The sequence below is a fragment of the Neoarius graeffei genome, chromosome 5 (genome assembly GCF_027579695.1).
Source record: "Neoarius graeffei isolate fNeoGra1 chromosome 5, fNeoGra1.pri, whole genome shotgun sequence".
NCBI lineage: Eukaryota > Metazoa > Chordata > Actinopteri > Siluriformes > Ariidae > Neoarius > Neoarius graeffei.
In genome coordinates this window covers 52,457,879-52,482,323 of record NC_083573.1, presented here as the reverse complement: position 1 = coordinate 52,482,323, position 24,445 = coordinate 52,457,879, and the positions used below count along the sequence as shown (strand labels likewise).

General features: G+C 41.6%; 2 protein-coding genes across 2 annotated transcripts; one reads left to right on the top strand and one right to left on the bottom strand.

The window, feature by feature from the left end:
• Positions 1-611: 611 nt before the first annotated feature.
• On the bottom strand, positions 612-3,730 carry LOC132886266 (serine-rich adhesin for platelets-like). The gene is made up of 2 exons (XM_060920824.1): positions 1,786-3,730; positions 612-1,573 (listed from the first exon to the last, which is right to left on the bottom strand). The coding sequence occupies exon 1, from the start codon at positions 3,728-3,730 to the stop codon at positions 2,120-2,122; it is 1,611 nt and encodes a 536-aa protein (XP_060776807.1). The 3' UTR covers positions 612-1,573; positions 1,786-2,119.
• On the top strand, positions 3,624-24,445 carry ccdc106a (coiled-coil domain containing 106a). Its single transcript, XM_060922012.1, has 8 exons — positions 3,624-4,492; positions 14,296-14,403; positions 17,009-17,194; positions 18,300-18,350; positions 20,207-20,437; positions 20,726-20,929; positions 22,291-22,594; positions 23,770-24,445. Exons 1-8 carry the CDS (start codon positions 4,438-4,440, stop codon positions 23,792-23,794), a joined length of 1,164 nt encoding a protein of 387 aa, XP_060777995.1. The 5' UTR covers positions 3,624-4,437; the 3' UTR covers positions 23,795-24,445.

The following is a 24,445-nucleotide window of genomic DNA, read 5'->3' as shown; positions in this document are numbered from 1 at the left end:
AACTGAACTTGTTTCATATCACTGGTCATATAAACCTACGTAAACAGGAAAAACGCGGAAGAGTTTGGTCGCATCTAACTACAGCCCCAAAAAATACCATTGGCCATGCTGAGCCTAGCTACATTGCTAACAGGAGTGACAGCGCATCTGACTGCGTCTGACTGACTGGGAGGTCGCGCAAAGCTCGGACAGGTACGGAGCAGCTCGTCTCAATTCAGATAAGAGCATATTTCATTATGGAAGTACGGTGGACTGTTCCTTTAATGTTGATCTACCGTTTGAATAATTTTAATGCGAGATGTTAAATTCAGTAAGGATTAGGTAATGCACCCTAAATCAAAATACTGATCAAAATATTTTTTATACTTCGAACGTCGTTTAGTATTCTTGTGAAAAGATGTGAAATTTGCCTCCAGAGATATGCATGTGAGCGTCAGTATTCAGAAAGTGACGATGTATACATTAGTGGGAGGTTTGTGGTTGAAAGAACATGTCTACACTTGAACATTACTGAGAACTGGAAATACTCACTAATTTATGATGTTTGTGAACCTGTGTCAGACTGTATTATTAAAGTTGAATTTACGTTTGTAAATAATTATTTATTAAAATCCAAAAAAGGCCTTTATTTACATTCTAATGCAATTTTTAATATGCAGATACATTACAGTTAAATAATGATGTAACCTAAGCACTTAGACAAAGCAAAAACATTTTGTGTTTTTTTTATTTTTTATTTTTATTTTAAAAAATAAAATTGAATAAGAGCAGTGATAGTCCTGGCAGCATACAGATGAGGAGAAATGCTGTCATAATTTATTATATTTTTAATCCATGGACTAGTAAAATTATAACAGAGAGGAAAACAAAGTGAATTAAACCAGAATTGTTTTCACGTTTACATTCACAATATTGTCACCTATGAGACTGTGCTTGTTATGAAGTCTCTGAGGCCAGTTTTAATCATGTTGTACAATGGTATAGATTTAATATTAGATTAAAATTAGATCAACTTCATATTTTTCAGAAATATGTATTGAGTTCTGAATAAACAAAGCTGTCAAGTTGTGACTTACTGGTGCTGTCAACTAAATATATAAATAATATACGCAAGAATAGCCACTAGCCAGTAAACTGTTGTAACTAATTAACCACACCACTATACCTGTACTCATTCTCGGATATTTGAGCACTGAAGGTAGTCTGACGCTCCAGGAAGAAAAGTCTCAGGTCTTGAAAGGTCAGTCTATGCTGTGTGACGGTTTATCCGTATGCGGCGGCTGAGTGAGCGAGCCAGGCGATCCACAGCACTCCGTTTATGTCTAAGGTCCTTCACTAACCTCAAGCCTTCGATGTTGCCACTGTACCACATAACCCAGCCAACCATGGACATGAGGACCAACAGTACGCCTGAGTAGACCAGTAGATCACCGAAGTCTTGACCTCTAACCTCCAGTGGGACAAAAACTCCAATCAGGACTATAGTAATCCCAAGGAGGTCCAGAACAACAGCAAACACCAGGATGAACTTACAATGGGTCAGCCCTTCATTCTCAGCTGACATAATGACCTGCTGGAAAGACAGGAATCAGGAGAGGGGGGCATAGAACAGTGGAAAGACACAAACAGAACCAAGTATCTGTCAACCTGAGGAGGATTTATCACTGAAAGGGAAATAATACCAGCACTTTTTAGGAAGTGCAGCAAAAAAGACACTAAAGATCAACCATCTACGCAAGCCTGTCTGACGAGGTTACAGTTTAACAAAATCATCTAATCACGTACCTTTCATGTAGACTCTCCTTCTGAGGTGGAAATTTTTTAGAAACTGAGGGTTTTTTTGCCAGTTCCACCTTCACCAACACCCTTGCAAGCTGCTTTGTCACCTGAACACTGTGTGTGTGCGCGCGTGGGTTCTCTCTTTCTTCCTAGTCAGAGAACTGGTAAAGCCAGTTTATCTAGTGGTAAGGTTTCAGTGTCAGTAACAAAGTCCTTAACGGTGTTGGCGTTTGATCTGTTAATGTGTCACAAAGAGGTTTTGATTATACCGGATTGAAAATGAATAAGAATCAAAAACACATCACCAAACCATCCTCAATCTCCACTCCTCCATTCCCCATTACACACACAGACAAAGACACACACAGACAGAGAGAGAGACACAGCGAGAGAGACACACAAAGAGGTTGAGAGAGAGAGAGGGACACAGAGAGACACACACAGACAGAATATGAGAGAGAGAGACACACAGACAGATTGAGAGAGACACAGAGGTTGAGAGACACAAAGAAGTTGAGAGAGACAGAGAGAGAGACACACACAAAGAGGTTGAGAGAGAGAGACACACAAAGAGGTTGAGAGAGAGACAGAGAGAGAGAGACACACACAGAGGTTGAGAGAGACACAGAGAGAGAGACACAGAGAGAGAGACACACACAAAGAGGTTGAGAGAGACAGAGAGCAAGAGACACACAGGTTGAGAGAGAGACACACAGGTTGAGAGACACAAAGAGGTTGAGAGAGACAGAGAGAGAGAGACAGAGAGACACACAAAGGTTGGGAGAGAGAGACACACAAAGAGGTTGAGACAGAGAGAGAGACAGAGGTTGAGAGAGACAGAGAGCAAGAGACAGGTTGAGAGAGAGACACAGGTTGAGAGACACAAAGAGGTTGAGAGAGACAGAGAGACACACACAAAGGTTGGGAGAGAGAGACACACAAAGAGGTTGAGACAGAGAGAGAGACACAAAGAGGTGGAGAGAGAGACAGAGAGAGAGACAGAGAGACACACAAAGGTTGGGAGAGAGACAGAGAGAGAGAGACAGAGAGACACACAAAGGTTGGGAGAGAGACACAGAGAGAGAGAGACAGAGAGAGAGACACACACAGAGGTTGAGAGAGACAGAGAGAGACACACAGAGGTTGAGAGAGAGACAGAGAGAGACACACAAAGAGGTTGAGAGAGAGAGAGACAGCGGTTGAGAGAGAGACAGAGAGTGAGAGACACACACAGGTTGAGAGAGAGACAGCGGTTGAGAGAGAGAGACAGAGAGCGAGAGACACACAGGTTGAGAGAGAGACAGTGGTTGAGAGAGAGACAGAGAGCGACACACAAAGAGGTTGGGAGAGAGAGACAGAGAGCGAGAGACACACACAGGTTGAGAGAGAGAGAGAGACAGAGAGACACACACAGGTTGAGAGAGACAGAGAGAGACAGAGAGACACACACAAAGGTTGGGAGAGAGAGACACACAAAGAGGTTGAGACAGAGAGAGACACAGAGAGGTTGAGAGAGAGACACAGAGAGAGAGAGACAGAGAGACACACAAAGGTTGGGAGAGAGACAGAGAGAGAGAGAGAGAGAGACAGAGAGACACACACAAAGGTTGGGAGAGAGACACAGAGGTTGAGAGAGAGAGACAGAGAGAGAGACACACACAGAGGTTGAGAGAGAGAGACAGAGAGAGAGACACACACACAGAGGTTGAGAGAGAGAGACAGAGAGAGACACACACACACAGGTTGAGAGAGAGAGACACACAGAGGTTGAGAGAGACAGAGAGAGACACACAGAGGTTGAGAGAGAGACAGAGAGAGAGACACAAAAAGGTTGAGAGAGAGACAGCGAGAGACACACAAAGAGGTTGGGAGAGAGAGACAGAGAGCGAGAGACACACACAGACAAAGAGGTTGAGAGAGAGAGAGGCGCGCGCTCGCGGAAGTACGTCATTTTTGGGGGGCGACGACATCACTGGTGAAAGACATTTAATTGTTATTGTTAGCCGCTCTTTATTAAAAAATACCCGCACATAGCAGAAGTGTACTGAAATTTAATTTAATTTATTTTTTATGCGCAAGATAACGAAGTTTACGGCCACGGAACGGTTTGTGCGCGCGGCTTTTTGTCATGACGGCAGAAATCATTGTGCACAGAGTGAAACGGCATTAAAGGCGTCCGGCGTGAGCGAGCTGCGCGCGGCTTGCTTTCCTCAGGGAGCAGCGGTCCGGCCCGCGCCTCGGCCGGGGCTCAGCACACCGCGCTCACCGCTGCCGCACAGCCACACGCGCTTACAGCGACAAATGGCCGCATGGCTCATTAAACGCTGTATTTAGCCATTATATCGTTATTTACACACTCGCTCCTGTCGCTGGCATTTACCTCAGCAGCTAGTGTTTGTAGCTAACTCAGTTAGCCAGCTAAGCTAACAAGAGCCGCCTGCTGACAGATAAATCCTTCATCCAGGCTTTAGTTACTGTGCAGTTTACCCTCGTTTTATTTGCGTCGGTGTTTTATGGTTATGTGTACAGCTGTGTGCTAGCTGCTTGTTTCTCTGGAACGTGTACACTCCAGCTGCCTTAAAGACACGTAAACAACAACAACACCAAAAGGTTTATGTGAAATCAGCCTGAAACACACGGGATCAAGCAAACGGAAATATGAACGATGCAGAAACAGCCACTAGGAAGCACGCAAGTTCCCAAGAGTTGCAAAGTAAGATTCTGCATCACATCATCTGACTTCATCTCCAGAGAGACCTTAAATACATAAAGCACAGGGATGTCCACAGACTACTGGATAGTCCTGATATAGAGGCGTGCATTATATTATAGGCTTCATCCTTTGCATGAAGTTTTACCTTTAATTCAGTACATTACAGCCAGAACTAACACTTTGGTTAATCATTGGCCAAATTATTTGATGCATCTCATCTCATCTCATTATCTCTAGCCGCTTTATCCTGTTCTACAGGGTCGCAGGCAAGCTGGAGCCTATCCCAGCTGACTACGGGCGAAAGGCGGGGTACACCCTGGACAAGTCGCCAGGTCATCACAGGGCTGACACATAGACACAGACAACCATTCACACTCACATTCACACCTACGCTCAATTTAGAGTCACCAGTTAACCTAACCTGCATGTCTTTGGACTGTGGGGGAAACCAGAGCACCCGGAGGAAACCCACGCGGACACAGGGAGAACATGCAAACTCCACACAGAAAGGCCCTCGCCGGCCACGGGGCTCGAACCCGGACCTTCTTGCTGTGAGGCGACAGCGCTAACCACTACAACACCGTGCCACCCCTATTTGATGCATTTTATATATATATATATATATATATATATATATATATATATATATATATCTTTGACTAAAGCATGTTTTCTCTAAAACCTCAGCAGTGATAATAATAATGACAGAAAAATGTTTCCTATTTCACTCTTTTTGTCCACCCACAATCGCAGCATTATCTGAAACGAGCATCTCTGAAGAAGCCTTAAAGCAGATACACAGAGCCTTTATTTTTAAATGAATCTCTGAGTGGATAGTATCTCCATCCTTGACTCTTGTACGCTGCATAAATGGGAAGAAAAAAAAATATTTTTCAGAGTTAAAATCAACCACAAAGTTGGCATTTGAGCTGCCCCGCTGACCCAGCCAGCCCTGAGTGCATGACGTCACAGCGGGAAACGGTTTTAAGGCCGAGGCCTTTGACAGCTATAGACCAAAGTCATATATATATATATATATATATATATCATGGTTTTCCCCAAAGCGTTTTAGCGTGTCGGGCCCGATACGCTTGCTCTGCCTGCCGATACGCTTAGTCGCTTTAGTTAAAATCTGATACGCTTAGATTTAAGGCCTCTGCATGCTCTTGCGACAAGGCTTTCGCAGATAGCTTTTCGCAGACAGTTGTAATTTATCGTTGAGCGGGGAGTAATAGGCGTGCGCGATGTTATTCACCGCCACAATGCAAAGGGGCGCGAAGTCGCGAAATCGCTAGGAGTAGTTGGTGGGTGTGGTTAGTGGAGTGTTTATCCTCCGGTTACTTATAATGACTAGAACTGGAGTCGTATAGATGTACGTACTTCCTCACTTCATCGATCAACCGCTCTTTGTGCTGCTCCATCTTCGCTCGTGTTTTTAAAAATGGCGGTCGTGAAAACAAACCAAACCGGGAAAGTAGGGAAGCGGAAGTGCGTGTACAGCAGATGTAGAGTGGACCAATCAGAGCCCTCTTGTCTGCGAGGCTGTCTGCGGTGGTCACAATTTTTGGGAGGTGCGCGCAGAGCGTCTGCAAAGGGGGGGGGCTTCGCAGACGCTATCTGCGACGCCATCTGTGAGGACTGGGTTGTCAGCATAAATTGGCCTTTATACCGATACGTTAAATTTCCTACCCACAAGTAACGAGATACATAGGAGAGCAAATAACAGATCTATTTACATATTGACTGATATTTGTGTTAAACAAGCAGCCTTTTTCCCCAATGTTTGTGTTGATTCTGTCAAAGTAATATGTCCGCGTGGTATGATGTAAACAAACTAATCTGTTGGCTATGTCAAGATCACGTGTTCAAACCGTCCAATAAAAATATCAAAAGAAAACGTCAGACATCCTGGAAGTTTCCGATTCGTTATAAGCGATCTCATTGGCTGCCGATGTCGTCCCCCACCAGATGGACAAAGCCGACTGATTTTAAATCACAAAAGTTTGACCTAGTCTATTATCATTCATGAACGTGTTTATAAATACATAATCTTTCTGCAAACTTAAATGTATGAATTAAGTTTTCTTTTCCTTTAAATGCTTTAATCTTAATCTAGCCCATTTAATAAAGTGTAAAAATGTAAACTTTATAATATGCAGCTTCCTTACTTTTCTTTTCAGTGTATCTTAATTACACATATATTACGGTAATTGCATCAGAAACATTCTAAACCATTACAGTTATAGTAATACAGCAACTTTATTTTAAGGTGGCAGTTCTTAGGTTCAGATCCCTTTGTGATCAATAGGAGGTCATGATGATCGATTCTCTTCATTGGATTGCATAAGATGGAGCAAACCGCTGTTCATGCACATTTTTGTTACAACACTACTTGATCATAGGTAATTAAGGGATCCCTGTAGATTTTCAATCTATCATATACCTCAGTAATCTATAACAAAACAGTTTAACTTGCACGTTGAACTTTAAGGTGAAATTTCAAATGTGAATACATTAATACTATTTAGGTCAGAAATCATTGAAACACTGGTAAACTCTATCCTATAATCATGGATCTAAAACCTCTCAGAGACCCTGAAAATGCACCTGAGAGCATCTATTTTCAAAAAAAAATTTTACGGGGGAGCATGCCCCCGAACCCCCCTAGTTTCATTTCGTGCCGTTGGCACTCAATTGTCTGTGTATTATCATGCCGGAATTTAGGGCTTTAATTTTTTTCTGGGGAAAACACTGATATATATAAAATTATTTACCAGCTGGGAGGTCCGTATCATGAAATACTGTGACACTGAGGTCTTGAAAATACTGACCGAGGCCAGGATTTAAGGCCGAGGTCACGGTATTTCACAATACAGCCCGACCTTAAGCTTTATATATATATATATATGTATATATATATATATATATATATATATATATATATAATATATATATATATATATATATATAATATATATGTATGTATGTGTGTGTGTGTGTGTGTATGTTTGTTTTTTTTCTTTACCAAATGCTAACAGAAAATGAGAGCGCCCAAAAGGGAAAACAAAGCCAAGGCGAACCAGCATTTTGAATCCTCATTCACGGCTGTAATGCAAATTGCTTCCTCCTCGGTATACAAGTGCACTTCCATGGCAGGAAAAAAAAACTACGTTTTGCTGGCTATGTAGTCCCCTATTTATACAAAATTAAGTCATTCAGGATTCAGCCATGTTTTTGCTCGGCGTTAGCAACAGTTACAGGTTTTCGGCTTTCTCCTGAAATTTTTTTTTTAATTTCGTCTTCATTAGGGTAGTAAAACTCGCTTTCGCTGTGAACACTGTCATTATCGCTATCCATGCTGTAAAATTAATGCTATTATACTGAGAAATGCTAAAATAAATGTTGCCAAAAATTGCTGCTATGTTCGCTGTTGTTGTGAACGAGCGAGTCGCCAAAGGTCTGTAACCGCAGTCCGTATCGTAGGATACCGGACCACTCGCGAGCACACGATTTGATGGAAACCAGACCGCAAAAAAATATATATATATTATTTACCAGCTGAGAAATATCGTGACCGAGGTCTTGAAAATGCTGGCCAAGGCCTCTGGGCCGAGGTCAGTCTTTCCAAGGCCGAGGTCATGGTATTTCATGATACGGACCAACCTTAAGCTGGTAAATAACATATTTATTTTTTTCTTTACCAAATGCTAACAGAAAATGAGAGTGCCCGAAAGGGAAACTATTTAGAACAAACCTGATTCAGATAGTGCAGGATACTTCTCTGGAAAGACGTGAGCGAGGACGGCTCATACACATCACCATTTTTCTTTGTTGCAGACATGAAAAAGTTGCACAGCAACATGTTCTTCACCAGGTATGTCTTCTACCTTTCGACCTTCATTTAGGTTTCGACAGAACTTCCCAAAGACATTGAGGTCGTAGGTCGTCTTTTTTGTTGTATTTTCTGCCCTTTGCTCCTCAGTAAACTGCTGGATTTGCTCGGCGTGAGGAACAGTTACAGGTTTTTGGCTTTCTCCTGAAATGTTTTCTTTTATTTCGTCTTCATCAGGGTAGTAAAACTCGCTTTCACTGTGAACACTTGTTATCGCTATCCATACAGTAAAATTAATGCTATTATACTGAGAAATCCGAAAATAAATGTTGACAAAAAATTGCTACCATGTTTGTTGTTGTTGTGAATGAGCGAGTCGCCAAAGGTCCGTAACCAGGGTCCGGATCGTAGGATTCCGGACTGCTCGCGAGCCAATCAGAGCGCACGATTTAAGGGAAACCGGACCGGGAAAAAAATAAAAATTTATGGTGAAAGTAAGAAATACCGTTACTGATTTGACTTCACTGATTGTGGGTTGACTCTCATTAAAACAGGATAGGTGTTATAACTTATGCAACATACCGTAAAATACCAAATAATAGCCTGGGCTATTATTTGTCTCAATCACGTGAGAGACCCGGCGCGTATTAGAGACTAGGCGGCTATTTGGAACAGGCGATTAATTCCTTCTTCACAAACACCTTCCCCAAAATCTCAAAACGGGGAAAAAATCATTCTCAGATAGGCCTACTTTTAACCAGTATAACTTGCAGTTTGTTTAGAGTTAGATTACAGATAGCACGGTGCCGACTTCGGGGAATTTTGAAGACGCAGAATGCATCTTCGCATGGCACAGTCGGGGTGGATAAAGGATAAATCACACACCTTTTCCTGTTAATGACTAGTTAAGTGCATGCTTTACAAAATAATCAAGAAACCACACCATTGTCTGTGCGCAGCACTGTGATTTAATTACTCTGCAAAGTTATGGTCACTTGCTATCACCCTCACCCATGCAGCCTCCACCCTTTGCGCTTCGCGATGTCTGTCAATCTGAAATTGCATGGAGGGCGCGACGTTGAAGCAACATAATTAGGGTGCGAAGTGTCAAACCAAAGGGTTTTTTCTTATGCTGAAAAATAAGTGACCTGCAGTGGCTACATACTGTCATCTTGCATCACGTTTCTCTCCAAGACGTCTCCCTATTTGGCCGATATGAGCCTATTCCCCGAGTGAGTTGGTACGGTGGCTCGACCCCGTAGAAAACTTAAAGTTCGGATGAAAGTTAGTTGAATAGGTTACTGACTTGTAGGCCTACATGTTGCCTGCCTGACGCGTGCTTCTGCCCAACTTGCACGACAGATTACTTGTTGAAAAGGCCCCTTGGATTAGATTGGCCGCGAGCAGACTGAAATGCATGTTAGAACGCTCTCACCTTTTTTGTAAAGCGTCTTCCAGATCCGAATGGGTAAGGGCAAGTGAAATGGTATAAGGTCTTTAATAAAACTCAGTGTGTGCTTTGACGCATGCATTCGGCAATTTAGGTCGTTTAACAGAAGCAGCAGTCCAACCTTGGAAACCCGCAGTCCTCAATGTCACCACACACGCTGGCTTTCGTTGGGTATACCCAAAGGGGTATTCCTCATTCGATGACGTAAGTGATATCCCACACACCCATGTCAAACGTAATTGGCTAAGACATCTGTCAAAAGTTACGGAGTTGCATTCCTCAAGAAATATTACGGTAGACCAAGATTATAACATTGAAATGGCATGTTTATTATCACGTAAGTTACGTGTAAGTTACGTGTCATTCTGAGATGCGCAGATAGACAGTAAAGGGAATTCCGAATTCCCTTGACTGTCTATCTGCGCATCTCAGAATGACACAGGACAATGGGCGAACTAGATTTTTTTTTTTTTTTTTCCCCAGCCACGGCGCGCCGGAAATCCGGCGCGGCGCGCCGGAACGCTATCACCCCTGCGTAACAAAATGTTGTAAACAGTATTATAGAAATAATTTCATTTTGCATTCATTCATTCATTCATTCATATTGTTTCGGTAGAAAACTATGCAATGCAAAATTGTTTAAACACCAGAAAACCAGAAAAGTGCTGGGCCTCAAGATTCTAGATAGAACGTTCGGACGCTTTTTTTTTTTTTTAGACCCCGGCGAGTATTCGGAACCGGCCTTTATTTGTCACAACACACGCGTACACCCGGCCGTTAAAGGGAACTCGGCGGTTAATTGGAACTCGGCTATTATTTGGTATTTTACGGTACATGTACATGCATGCATTTTCACTGATAAAACGTAAAAGGCTAATTAAATAATCAGATGAACTGAGACGATCACATTCTGAAGCAAATTAAATAATCTTATATCGGTAACTTAAACACACAATACAAGTTACATATATTAATCTAAATGCAGGTAAACAACGAGTGTTGTTGTTTTTGTTGTTTTGTATCGAAATGAGAGTCGCATCTTACCCATCTGTGTTCTCGCTTCTTGAAGGCCGATCTTGTGGCCGATTCTTTTGAAACAATCTGACTGTCAGTTGTTCGTTCAGTTCTCTGTTCATTCGCTTCGTACATGTAAGGGCGAGATATTGCTGCTGAGGCAAGCAGATCCAGCAGAGAAATCAGACGGCTGGTCCACTCATTCTCCATTATCTCCATCCTGAGTACTCCGCCATTACTGCTTGGCTCAGGCAATTACTAAAACCTGGTACAAGATGTCACTGGTTTTAGCAACAACCGCGGGGAGGTCACTGCCCGAGCGATAATGTCACATCCCATTCCGTCCAGGGTTTTAGCAACAGCCCTCGGCTCACACTCCTGGAGAACTGGTGCAACTGAACTTACTTTCCTTTTATTGTAGTTTTCTTTTCCTTTAATTATTGGTACTAACCCTCTTTCAATACGGGCTTATAGCCAACGCTCCTCAACAGATCAGAGGTCTCGTACGAGTCTTCAGTAAAATGTGCAGAGCCGAGGAGAGGCCACTTCGTAGGCGCCCAATGTGCCCGTGAATTTCTCGCAAAACGCGTCTTTGCAGTTTGATCATTCTTGAGCCATAAATGCAACATAAATCCACCTTCTGTCCTGTTGCTGCACCCGCCAGCAACACATCTACATGGCATGGCGATAAATTAGCTCAGAATGGAGGATCGGAGTTGCAGTCAGCTCTGTGTTTTAGTATAGCGGAAATGGCGATGAGACCGACAGACTTCCTGCTGTGACATCACAGATGTCAAGGTCATTCACTCAGACCGCTACCTATATGAATCACTTTAATCATAAAAATTACTACATTAGATTTGTTGTTAATGCTTAAAACTATTCCTGTGCCATTCTTGAGGTCTCAAGGCATTTATAAACAAAAAGTCCAGCCATGGTTCTGCGCATCTGCTTTAAGCTCCACTCACTACAGCACAGTCACATCATGTCATGCTTTAGTATCCCTGAAAACCAAAACCACCTTCTTCCTGCTATACAGTATACATCAATTAATCTGTCATTATGCTCAAGATGTCAGTTTCATTTATCAATCATATAAGCCACACTTATTCGCGTGAAAACACATTAAACCACATTGTATTTTTTAAACCATTTCTTCTACATTTGGTTTTTGGTTTTGTTTCTAGTTGACCTGCGATTTCATTCATTCATTCATTCATTCATTCATTCATTCATTCTTGTCCCTAATGAGAAGAATATCACAGAAGATTGTGTGCGAAAGTCTGAGGCACATGCAAAGAAATGCTGTAGAGCAAAGATATCTTTAAAAAATTAAATGTTACTACATTAAAAACATACTATAGAGAGCAGTAAACAAAAATGAAACAAAGTCAATGTTTGGTGTGAAGTCCATTTGCTTTTAAAAAAAAATAGTAGTCTCAGGTACAATGAGTGCAGTTTGATAAGGAAATGAGCTGTAGGTTTTACTGAGCATCTTTCAGAACCAGCCACGGTTCTTCTGGACACTTTGACTGTCTCACTCGCTTCTTCATTTGGCACCAAAACCCAGCAGCCCTCATTATGTGTTTTTTTTTTTTTGCTTGTTTGTTTGTTTGTTTGTTTGTTTGTTTGTTTTGGTCTGAAAAGTGTCTCTTGTGTTGGGCTGGGCGATGTAGCTAAAAAAATTATCATGATAAAATGTCAAATTTCATATGATATTGATAACTATTGTTGATCATTTTTAAAGATCTATTTTTAATCATTACCAAGAGAATAAAGGTTGACTTTAACCACTTTATTTTGCATTTAAACACCTTATTTTTTTTTTTCAGCAGTTTCTCATCAGCAGCAGTGTTTCCCCACATATAGACTTTACTCGGTTGGGCCGCCCAGGAATATTAACGGCCACCCAAAGTATATGTGGCGACCCATTAGAGTGAAGAATGAGTACGTTCTGTGAGCGATAACTAAATAATGAACATAATGACCTGTATGGCTAAAAGGAACTGTTGTGCTGGAATGATTGAACCGAGAGCTGTCACGTTGTAGATCATCTTAATCAGTTTACGTCACCGTTACCATGACAACCTGGAGTGCTTGAGTCCAGTCAGCTTTGTAATAGCACGTTTTTCTAGCCTATCTAACTGATTTATTAAAAGGACATGAACAGTCTGTGTACATGCGGTCGTTCTATTTTCATGTCAGTAACAGAAAGTAATGGGCCATTTTTGTTTTGTTTTTTTGTATTTCATTTCCTTCTTTGTAAGTCAAAGACTGTAATCATAAATGAAATGAAAAGAAAGAAGTCAGTTTTTCTGAAGCATGTGGCTGTCGCCGATAGTTAACACGCATGATTTACTGAGCAGCGCGAGTGGAGAAGATTACAATCTGCGTGAGAGCAGCAGGTACCAGTGCAATCTAAAATCGCACAGTAGACCATGTTTGTGCTGGCAGGTAATGCGGCCCTTTCCGCCAGATACCACCACGAGTATATTTATGACCTGTGGGAAACGCTGCTCATTTCTCACTCCTCACTGTTTCTGCTAGTTTGCATTTAATGCATTTAAGCGAAACTATCGAACACCTTTCTTATTGCTGTTGATGAAGTGTCTATCGACGGTACATGTCACCTTTGTTTTATCGCCCAGACCTACTCTTGTATAATATTCTGCTTTCTTTACTGACATACAAACATATTAGTTTTCCAGCAAAAAAAAAAAGGTTGGAAATTTAAAATGTTTTTGTACTCACTCCATAATGTAGGTCATTTAAAAAAAAAAAGCTTGCCTAAGACTTTTGCACAGTAATGTAGATTTTTAAGAAATTATATTCCAACAAACCCTTCTGAAAAAGTCTTGAGAATGCCAAAAGATTAGATCTTGTTTGTTTGTTTTATGTAGTCTTAGCTCAAGATTGAACCAGGGATCCTGGAGCTGTGAGGCAGCAATGCAACCACTGCATTAATTAACATAAAAATGTTCCAGTACAGAACAATTGTTAATAGTTGGCACGGTGGTGTAGTGGTTAGCACTGTCACCTCACAGCAAGAAGGTTCTGGGTTTGAGCCCAGCGGCCGACGAGGGCCTTTCTGTGTGGAGTTTGCATGTTCTGCGTGGGGTTCCTCCAGGTGCTCCAGTTTCCCCGACAGTCCAAAGACATGCAGTTAGGTTAACATGGGACGGCCTTGGGCTGCGCACATGTATGCAGCAGCTTTGCTGTCCTATGATGAGCTAAATTTCGTTGTACATTTGTGCAGTGACAATAAAGGCATTCTGTTCTATTCTAGTAATTGGCAAACATTGATTTGTAATATCTACTGGGTTGTGTTTTTTTTTTAATTACCATAATCAACTGTAGTATCTTGCCTTAATAAACTGTTATACACATGTTGTTATATTATAATGATAATGGTTGTGATTCTGACTCTTATAGACGTAATTTGAGCACTGTTGAAAATGTACCTGCTGTCAGTGTCATGTGTTCTTATTGTGCTTTTCTCTTTTAAAGCCCCCAAAAATGAGGATGCTTATGAAATCTCCATCCCATTTGAGGAGAACAACTATGAACAACAGGGTGGCTTTTACAACCAGAACGATCAAAACTTCGACAGTCAGTGTGAGTCTCTCAGAGTCGTACTAATGCAGTATTCCACAATAAGACATTATGAAAACAATTACGGTCAAGGACTAAACATTTTACTTAAATGGTAAAAATTAAAATCGAAGCATTTTTCAGCTTTATGCATTTTTTAATTTGTATACATTTTACATTTGAATTCTCCCTACTGGTGGCCCTGCACATCTCGTTTGGCGAGTTCCAGGCCCAGAAGTGCAAGAGTTCCATGATGAATAATGGGCTGAGCTGCAGACATTATACAGTTTTAATTTGTATACATTTTGCATTTGAATACTACCTGCTGCGCAACAAGAAAGTTAGGTTTGACAGATGCATTTCATTCTCACAAAGATTAAAAGGATAAAAAAAATCACATTTATTGTGAAACACTAAAAATTAATTTCCAATGTCATATAAATGCACACTTTTAAACGTACGTGAATACACTTTTTATACCCTTCTGCAGCTCGATGAAAGATTTTCACCTTCAGGTTTTATGATCACTGTTCCTGATCTCACGGACCATAAACTTCTCTTTTCAGAATTGAGACTTTGGGCCTCTGTTAACTTATTCTTGAAAGACACTTGACAAATAAACATGCTTTGACTGTTTTTTTTTTTTTAAACACCTCCTTTAGGCACATTTATATACAGTGGTGCTTGAAAGTTTGTGAACCCTTTAGAATTTTCTATATTTCTGCATAAATATGACCTAAAACAACATCAGATTTTCACACAAGTCCTAAAAGTAGATAAAGAGAACCCAGTTAAACAAATGAGACAAAAATATTATACTTGCTCAATTATTTATTGAGGAAAATGATCCAATATTACATATCTGTGAGTGGCAAAAGTATGTGAACCTCTAGGATTAGCAGTTAATTTGAAGGTGAAATTAGAGTCAGGTGTTTTCAGTCAATGGGATGGTAATCAGGTGTGAGTGGGCACCCTGTTTTATTTAAAGAACAGGGATCTATCAAAGTCTGATCTTCACAACACATGTTTGTGGAAGTGTATCATGGCACGAACAAAGGAGATTTCTGAGGACCTCAGAAAAAGCGTTGTTGATGCTCATCAGGCTGGAAAAGGTTACAAAACCATCTCTAAAGAGTTTGGACTCCACCAATCCACAGTCAGACAGATTGTGTACAAATGGAGGAAATTCAAGACCATTGTTACCCTCCCCAAGAGTGGTCGACCACAAAGATCACTCCAAGAGCAAGGCGTGTAATAGTCGGTGAGGTCAGAAAGGACCCCAGGGTAACTTCTAAGCAACTGAAGGCCTCTCTCACATTGGCTAATGTTACTGTTCATGAGTCCACCATCAGGAGAACACTGAACAACAATGGTGTGCATGGCAGGGTTGCAAGGAGAAAGCCACTGCTCTTCAAAAAGAACATTGCTGCTCATCTCCAGTTTGCTAAAGATCACATGGACAAGCCAGAAGGCTACTGGAAAAATGTTTTGTGGATGGACGAGACCAAAATAGAACTTTTTGGTTTAAATGAGAAGCATTATGTTTGGAGAAAGGAAAACACTACATTCCAGCATATGAACCTTATCCCATCTGTGAAACATGGTGGTGGTAGTATCATGGTTTGGGCCTGTTTTGCTGCATCTGGGCCAGGACGGCTTGCCATCATTGATGGAACAATGAATTCTGAATTATACCAGCCAATTCTAAAGGAAAATGTCAGGACATCTGTCCATGAACTGAATCTCAAGAGAAGGTGGGTCATGCAGCAAGACAACGACCCTAAGCACACAAGTCGTTCTACCAAAGAATGGTTAAAGAAGAATAAAGTTAATGTTTTGGGATGGCCAAGTCAAAGTCCTGACCTTAATCCAATTGAAATGTTGTGGAAGGACCTGAAGCGAGCAGTTCATGTGAGGAAACCCACCAACATCCCAGAGTTGAAGCTGTTCTGTATGGAGGAATGGGCTAAAATTCCTCCAAGCCGGTGTGCAGGACTGATCAACAGTTACCGGAAACGTTTAGTTGCAGTTATTGCGGCACAAGGGGGTCACACCAGATACTAAAAGCAAAGGTTCACATATTTTTGCCACTCACAGATATGTAATATTGGATCATTTTCCTCAATAAATAAATGACCAAGTATAATATTTTTGTCTCATTTGTTTAACTGGGTTCTCTTTATCTACTTTTAGGACTTGTGTGAAAATCTGATGATGGTTGAGGTCATATTTATGCAGAAATATAGAAAATTCTAAAGGGTTCACAAACTTTCAAACACCACTGTACAGTACATAAACTAGTAAATGAGGATGCAAACGTTTGAGCTTTCCAATCTAGTAACTCAGTTGTTTAACCTCTTTTAACAGCTCAGTAGAAAACCCCATTAAATGAACCTTGAATTCTGGTTTTTGATGAAATGTATAATAAAGACACATTTCTTTTTATTCACCCAGAAAACTAGGAAACCCAAACTTTTTCACTTGCATACAAAACTACATGTTGTATGCTAATTAATCACTAAACAGCTCTTTTGTTTGCATGTAAATAAGTGTGCGAAGTGCTTGTTTTGATTATTCCAGCTGTTCTGAATGGAGTTATCTGTATGTGTGGTCTTTATGCCCAAAATAGGTAATGATCCTCCAGCTCCTGCAAGCTCGTACTTGTTGATCACAAATCTACGCACACAGCTGCAAATTTCTCTGGAAAAGAACTCGTGGCTTCAGAAACGCATTGAAGACCTGGAAGAGGAGAGAGACTTCCTGCGCTGTCAACTCGACCGCTTCATATTCTCCACCAAGAGTCAAGAAAGCAACGGTAAGAGAGGGAGAGAACGAACGATGGCACGAGAGGAGAGCATGGTAAACTAGGGGAACCTTATGATAAATATACACTGAATGTAGATTCTTCAGAGTTCAGAATATTTTCTTCAGAAATATTGGCAGTTCATGGAAAAACAAATAATGCATGATATTTTGATGTTGAGACATTGTGAGTTTTTTTTTTTTTAATATAATACAATATATTTCTTATTAAGTAGTGCATCCTTTCTATAAAATAAATGTATCACCTGATATACAGATTGTTTGTTTACGTTCATAGATTTGTGCATGTGGACTGCCCTCTTAAATTCAGACCACCAGACCGCATATGTTTTTATATCTTGACCTGACCTTCTGACTCATCTGCGTTGATTCGGTTTTCCCCAAACAAGCCCTTAGTGATTGAGAGCTGTTTACAAACTATATATTTGCTATTTGTTTGCATTTATTTAAATATTGTCTCGAGGTCAATATGATTTTTAGATGAAATATAATTTTTAAAAATATTTCTCCTATTCCTTAAGTAAAACAAATCACTGTGTGGAATGTTACACAATCATATTTGCTCATTTTTGTCATGTGAGTAGGCAGTAGGCAGATGTAATTGCAGGAAGAGTTTATTAAAAGCAAGCTGGCAAACAATACCTACAGGTGCGGCAAAGAGCATGAACAGGAACAGGCAGGGGACGGGCAATAGGCAAACAGTATAAACTAGGCAAGGCAAAAAACGTGGTCAGGTAAACGGAAACAAAGCCAAAACCAAAGCAGCAACACAATATGCAAACATAGACACAGGTATAGACCGGTACGTGACACAGCGTATACTTCGCCTAGTCCTGTGAGTCCTTAAATACATGAGCCTTGATTGTGCTGTGATCAGGAACAGGTGCTTGGCATCAACTAATCTTCAAGAGCACAAGCGCGGCGTGAACGTGAGTTGCAGTCCGAGGCGCGCTGCCGCTGCATGCTCCGAGCACAGTCGTACCTGGATATGACAATTTTCTTGAAGGGTGCCAATAATTCAGGAGTTGACTGTAACACAAGTCTTAAATTTATTGTTGCTTGATATTGTTTTTTTTTTTTTCCCTGTTCTTATTTAGGCAATGATTCTCGCAGTTTTTCATGGAGGAGACAACGGGACAATGAACGTGGTAAAGGCTTTTTCATGTCAGAGTTTTTACTCTGTTAAAAGTTTAGTTTCAGCTCCGTGTTAAAGGTGCCTTAAAAAGTGATTTGAGCACTCTGATTACGGTGTTGAAAATGTTAAGTGTGGATATTTAATTAATTTATTTACGTATGTAAAAGGAAGACTGTACATCCATACAGTGGTGCTTGAAAGTTTGTGAACCCTTTAGAATTTTCTATATTTCTGCATAAATATGACCGAAAACATCATCAGATTTTCACACAAGTCCTAAAAGTAGATAAAGAGAACCCAGTTAAACAAATGAGACAAAAATATTATACTTGGTCATTTATTTATTGAGGAAAATGATCCAATATTACATATCTGTGAGTGGCAAAAGTATGTGAACCTTTGCTTTCAGTATCTGGTGTGACCCCCTTGTGCAGCAATAAATGCAAGTAAACGTTTGCGGTAACTGTTGATCAGTCCTGCACACTGGCTTGGAGGAATTTTAGCCCGTTCCTCCGTACAGAACAGCTTCAACTCTGGGATGTTGGTGGGTTTCTTCACATGAACTGCTCACTTCAGGTCCTTCCACAACATTTCGATTGGATTAAGGTCAGGACTTTGACTTGGCCATTCCAAAACATTAACTTTATTCTTCTTTAACCATTCTTTGGTAGAACGACTTGTGTGCTTAGGGTCGTTGTCTTGCTGCATGACCCACCTTCTCTTGAGATTCAGTTCATGGACAGATGTCCTGAAATTTTCCTTTAGAATTCGCTGGTATAATTCAGAATTCATTGTTCCATCAATGATGGCAAGCCGTCCTGGCCCAGATGCAGCAAAACAGGCCCAAACCATGAAACTACCACCACCATGTTTCACAGATGGGATAAGGTTCTTATGCTGGAATGCAGTGTTTTCCTTTCTCCAAACATAACGCTTCTCATTTAAACCAAAAAGTTCTATTTTGGTCTCATCCGTCCACAAAACATTTTTCCAATAGCCTTCTGGCTTGTCCATGTGATCTTTAGCAAACCACGTTCTTTCTGAAGAGCAGTGGCTTTCTCCTTGCAACCCTGCCATGCACACCATTGTTGTTCAGTGTTCTCCTGATGGTGGACTCATGAACATTTAACATTAGCCGATGTGAGAGAGGCCTTCAGTTGCTTACAAGTTACCCTGGGGTCCTTTGTGACCTTGCCGAATATTACACGCCTTGCTCTTGGAGTGATCTTTGTTGGTTGACCACTCCTGGGGAGGGTAACAATGGTCTTGAATTTCCTCCATTTGTACACAATCTGTCTGACTGTGGATTGGTGGAGTCCAAACTCTTTAGAGATGGTTTTGTAACCTTTTCCAGCCTGATGAGCATCAACAACGCTTTTTCTGAGGTCCTCAGAAATCTCCTTTGTTCGTGCCATGATACACTTCCACAAACATGTGTTGTGAAGATCAGGCTTTGATAGATCCCTGTTCTTTAAATAAAACAGGGTGCCCACTCACACCTGATTGTCATCCCATTGATTGAAAACACCTGACTCTAATTTCACCTTCAAATTAACTGCTAATCCTCGAGGTTCACATACTTTTGCCCCTCACAGATATGTAATATTGGATCATTTTCCTCAGTAAATAAATGACCAAGTATAATATTTTTGTCTCATTTGTTTAACTGGGTTCTCTTTATCTACTTTTAGGACTTGTGTGAAAATCTGATGACGTTTTAGGTCATATTTATGCAGAAATATAGAAAATTCTAAAGGGTTCACAAACTTTCAAGCACCACTGTAGATCAAAGTCCATGCTGTGTTCTCCTAAGCAGTGTCAGTACTGTAGTGATCAGCCTTAAGTGCTATGTAATCATTAACTTTTTAGATCAGCAAGCAGAGGTTCAGCGTTCAGCCAACCGTCAGTCATTCCCACAGCGGCCTGCTCAGCAGCCCCCAACCAACTCCAAGGTCATGAGTACTGGTTCTGGGCCAATTAGTGCCCAGATAAGTTCAATGTTTGGTCCTTCCCACTCTCAGCCTCTCCTACACAGCCATGGAGGTGGAGGTAGCAGTAGTGGCAGTAGCAGTAACAACAGATCTATGAATGATCTACCAGGTATGTGTATAAAGTAAAATTAGCCATTGTACTATTTCCCTCTTTGTTTATGTCCCTATTCGTAACACACACACACACGTACCATAATTTATCTCTTGAGGTCATTGTTAGGACAAGTCCTTTTTGCTATTGCGTGTCACTGTTTTCCAGAAGCCAGTCTATTAAAGGCTATAGCAAAATATGCATAAATATGTTTGAGAGATTAATTTTAGAGTAAATTAATCAGTGGAAGTTTGTTTGTGTGAGAGGATTTCTCTGGTTGATGTTAATGGTTCCCTCGCTCCTCAGAGTCACTCTCACTTTTGGGAGAAGATGAAGAATATTTGGAGGACAGCTACCTGGAAGAAGATGAAATGATGTCTGGGGAGGATGTGATGCCAGAAAACATGACTATAAGGAATATGGGTACCCCTGGGAGGCCTCCTGGGGGTCACCCTGCCCTGAAAAGGAGGAGAGTCTTCAGAATAGCCAGAGGCCGAGAGAGACAGAGAGGTGAGCTGTCCAGTCTAGGCTGAATTAATGACAACTTTAAAGGTGTTTTTAAAGGTCCTGTGAATGTAAGCATCTCATGAATTAGTAATAATTGTAAGAAAGGGACAGAAAAAAAATGATAGTTACAGGAGGAATCAGTGGTTTTAAAGTCAGAAGACATTTTGTAATAACTCCAGTCTCTCCTGGCATTCCAGGTTACAGATAGCCTGGGAAATCCCATGCTGCTTTGCACAATCGTTCCGATCTGAAAAGACAGCATGGAAACTATGGTCTAAAGGCTCGCCTGAGTTAGGGAGCCAATCAGAGAGTGGGGAGGGGTGGAAAGACGGTGACGCGTACTACTCGACAAACAGAAGCTTGTAGTTTATTTGGGACTGTTTACGGATCACATTTAACATGGCGGCGAGCGATATGAACCAAACTTTCGATCAAGCTTTGTCTTGCACAAACGGCAGTAATCGTTCGGTGCCATTGTTTTCCTATTTTTGTTTTGCCTTCTCTTTCTCTTTCCTTCTCTTCTTCGCCTCTTTGTCGCTCTAACTACGTCACCGGGTACAACTGCCATGATTGGCCATGGGCTACGTATACGCCAAATGATAGACATTCGCAACGTCCAATAAACGGCCGTTGACAATCGTAAACCACACCTCCCCTACGAGAAATTCAATAGGCGGATTCCAGACCATATTTCACTTGTGCTATGGTCTGGTGTTAACCAGACTAGGTTACAGATGGGAGAAAAGGCAAATGATATGAACCACCGACATGTCTCCACTCTCCTGTCAATCATATTGCTTATCAATTCAGAAAACTCCTCCTCTTGCCATAGCATTCAGATTTTCTCGCCTTTACACCATGTGGAAATGTTTTGGAGATTGGGCTTTAAAGAGAACACTGACTATACCATCCATCCATTATCTGTAGCCGCTTATCCTGTGCAGGGTCGCGGGCAAGCTGGAGCCTATCCCAGCTGACTACGGGCGAAAGGCGGGGTACACCCTGGACAAGTCGCCAGGTCATCACAGGGCTGACACATAGACACAGACAACCATTCACACTCACATTCACACCTACGGTCAATTTAGAGTCACCAGTTAACCTAACCTGCATGTCTTTGGACTGTGGGGGAAACCGGAGCACCCGGAGGAAACCCACGCGGACACGGGGAGAACATGCAAACTCCGCACAGAAAGGCCCTCGCCGGCCACGGGGCTCAAACCCGGACCCTCTTGCTGTGAGGCGACAGCGCTAACCACTACACCACCATGCCACCACACTGACTATACCACTAAAGGTATTGCACACAACAAATGTCAGCTCTGTTTGATTAAAATGTCCCTTTTGCTCATTTTCCTTCACAGTGAAAGATGCTGCTGGGGTGCTGTTCCGCTATAAGAAAATTCTGGTGACGTACCAGCGGCTGAAGAACATGTCCAAGGCTTTCCAGATCCATGGTGTGGACCGTAACACGGTGGCCTCCACAACCCCCATTGCAGAGCTGCTTCTTGTGGCTCCAGAGAAGCTGGCCGAGGTGGGCGAGTTTGACCCGTCCAAAGAGAAGCTGCTGGACTACGCACGGCGCTGCTACATCGCTTTGGACCCCCAAACCCGCAGCAAAGTTCAGGCACTGAAGAAGAACAATCTCTTACTCCCAATCTCTTATAGGTAAAATCCATGCACACTCGGGCTGTAACGATACACCCAACTCACGATTCGATTCGTATCGCGATTTTTGACCCACGATTCGATACGCCCACGATTTTTTTTTAAATGTTTTTTTAAAGTAGTAAATTTGACTTATTAACATTTACTTACTTACATTAACTATTTAATAACAAATAATTCAGACCACTGCAGAGAATGAGTAATATGTATGCAAAAATGAACAAATCCAAAGATTGTTTTATTTCTCAAAATAATACTGTTGAGCCGGAAGCTCTGTTTTTTTCGGTTCTGAAAAAGTCATTTTTCCAAATCGTGTAAATCTGTTAAGATTTTTTTTTTTTGGGGGGGTGGCTCTCTCACTGTCTCACTCTCATAGGGCCAATAATTTTCTGTGATCGCGGAAAACAGATGGAAATTACGGAATTTTTATGGTGAAACATTGCTCGCGTGTCAAAATGTAACTGCCGCAGAAGGCTTCCGCCCAAGCAGACATGCCTTCAGTGTTGCCAGATATTGCTAACGTTTTCCACCCCAAAATATGTTCAAAACCAGCCAAAAAGCACCTAAACCTGCCCAATCTGGCAACACTGCATGCCTTTCCGGTCAAGTGATTGTGATTGGCTTGTGGCACACCTAGCCAGCCAATGAGCTGCTTGTTTACAGATTCGCTCCCCGCGTCGCAACCAGAATGGCGACCGCTTAAAAGAAATGAATGCTCTGCCAGTGGCGAGTGTGGACGTTGCGTGACTCGCAGAAGATTGTCGCAGGTCGGCGAAAAAATGACTTACTAATAGATATAAAAAAATAAAAGTAATTTAAGTAAGTTTAAAATGTAATTTAAATAAAAAGTAAAGTATTCATAAATTGAAGTTTGGAAGCGCCTCTGTTTTTGGGCTGAGGAGAAGTTTGAAAGGGTGTACCGCGATTCTGCCTTCTTGTATCGCGATACGGATCGTGGCTCTGTGTATCTCGATTTCGATACGCATATCGTTACAGCCCTAATGCACACACCTGCACCACAAACACTCCCTTTTTCGTTTACACACACGTGAACTACTGAAACTGTTTGCTGTAGTGCCTTTGATTTCAAGTTTATTTTTATTGAACATGCTTATGTATGCAAACGTAAGTATTTTAGACACGGGCTCCCTTTGTTTTGTGCAATCTCCCACCAGGTTGAAAGGAGCCGACGGCCGGTAATTGGACGGGAGCGAGTGACTTCTGACCTGTTGTATCATAGAATCTCTCACTGTATTTTAATGCACCATAGAGCACATCTCCCCTCTGTCAACCTCCATCCTGGTGTTGAGATCAGGTGTAGGCTAAATCAAACTGTACTGTATTACCTCTGTTCTTCTCCACAGTGCACATACATAGAGCTGAAAAGGGCTGGGCTTCCAGGAAAACTGTTTGGTAGATACTGTCACTTGTATATAGAAGTCTGTATATTGTGAGAACTGTCTGTCTTGGGCATGAGCCCTGCACCCTCTATAGTTCTGTGATGTCCAGTGTACTGAAGTACTGTATCAGGGGGTTCTCAGCTACATTCCAGGAGGCCAGTGTGTGTTTCCATCTCTGTTTGTGTTGTACATGTCCCTCAGTACTTGTTGCTGAACTGGCCTGAGTTTCCCAAAAGCATCGCAGCGCAAAGCTCATGGTTAAATGGTAGAGCGAGCAACACAATGAATGCTCTCTTTCTTCATTAAGAGGCTTTTGGGAAACCCACCACTGTTCAGTGCTAGTCAGAGGGGTACACATACAGTGCCTTGCAAAAGTATTCATACCCCTTGAACTTTTTCACATTTTTCCGCCTTACAGCCACGAACTTAAAAGTTTTTTATTGAGATTTTA

Coding starts and splice junctions, on each gene's coding strand:
- LOC132886266 (XM_060920824.1), bottom strand. CDS start 3,730: ATGACGTACTTCCGCGAGCGCGCGCCTCTCTCTCTCTCAACCTCTTTG.
- ccdc106a (XM_060922012.1), top strand. CDS start 4,438: ATGAACGATGCAGAAACAGCCACTAGGAAGCACGCAAGTTCCCAAGAG. Junction 14,404..17,008: donor TCAAAACTTCGACAGTCAGT/GTGAGTCTCTCA, acceptor TGCCCAAAATAG/GTAATGATCCTCCAGCTCCT. Junction 17,195..18,299: donor CAAGAGTCAAGAAAGCAACG/GTAAGAGAGGGA, acceptor GTTCTTATTTAG/GCAATGATTCTCGCAGTTTT.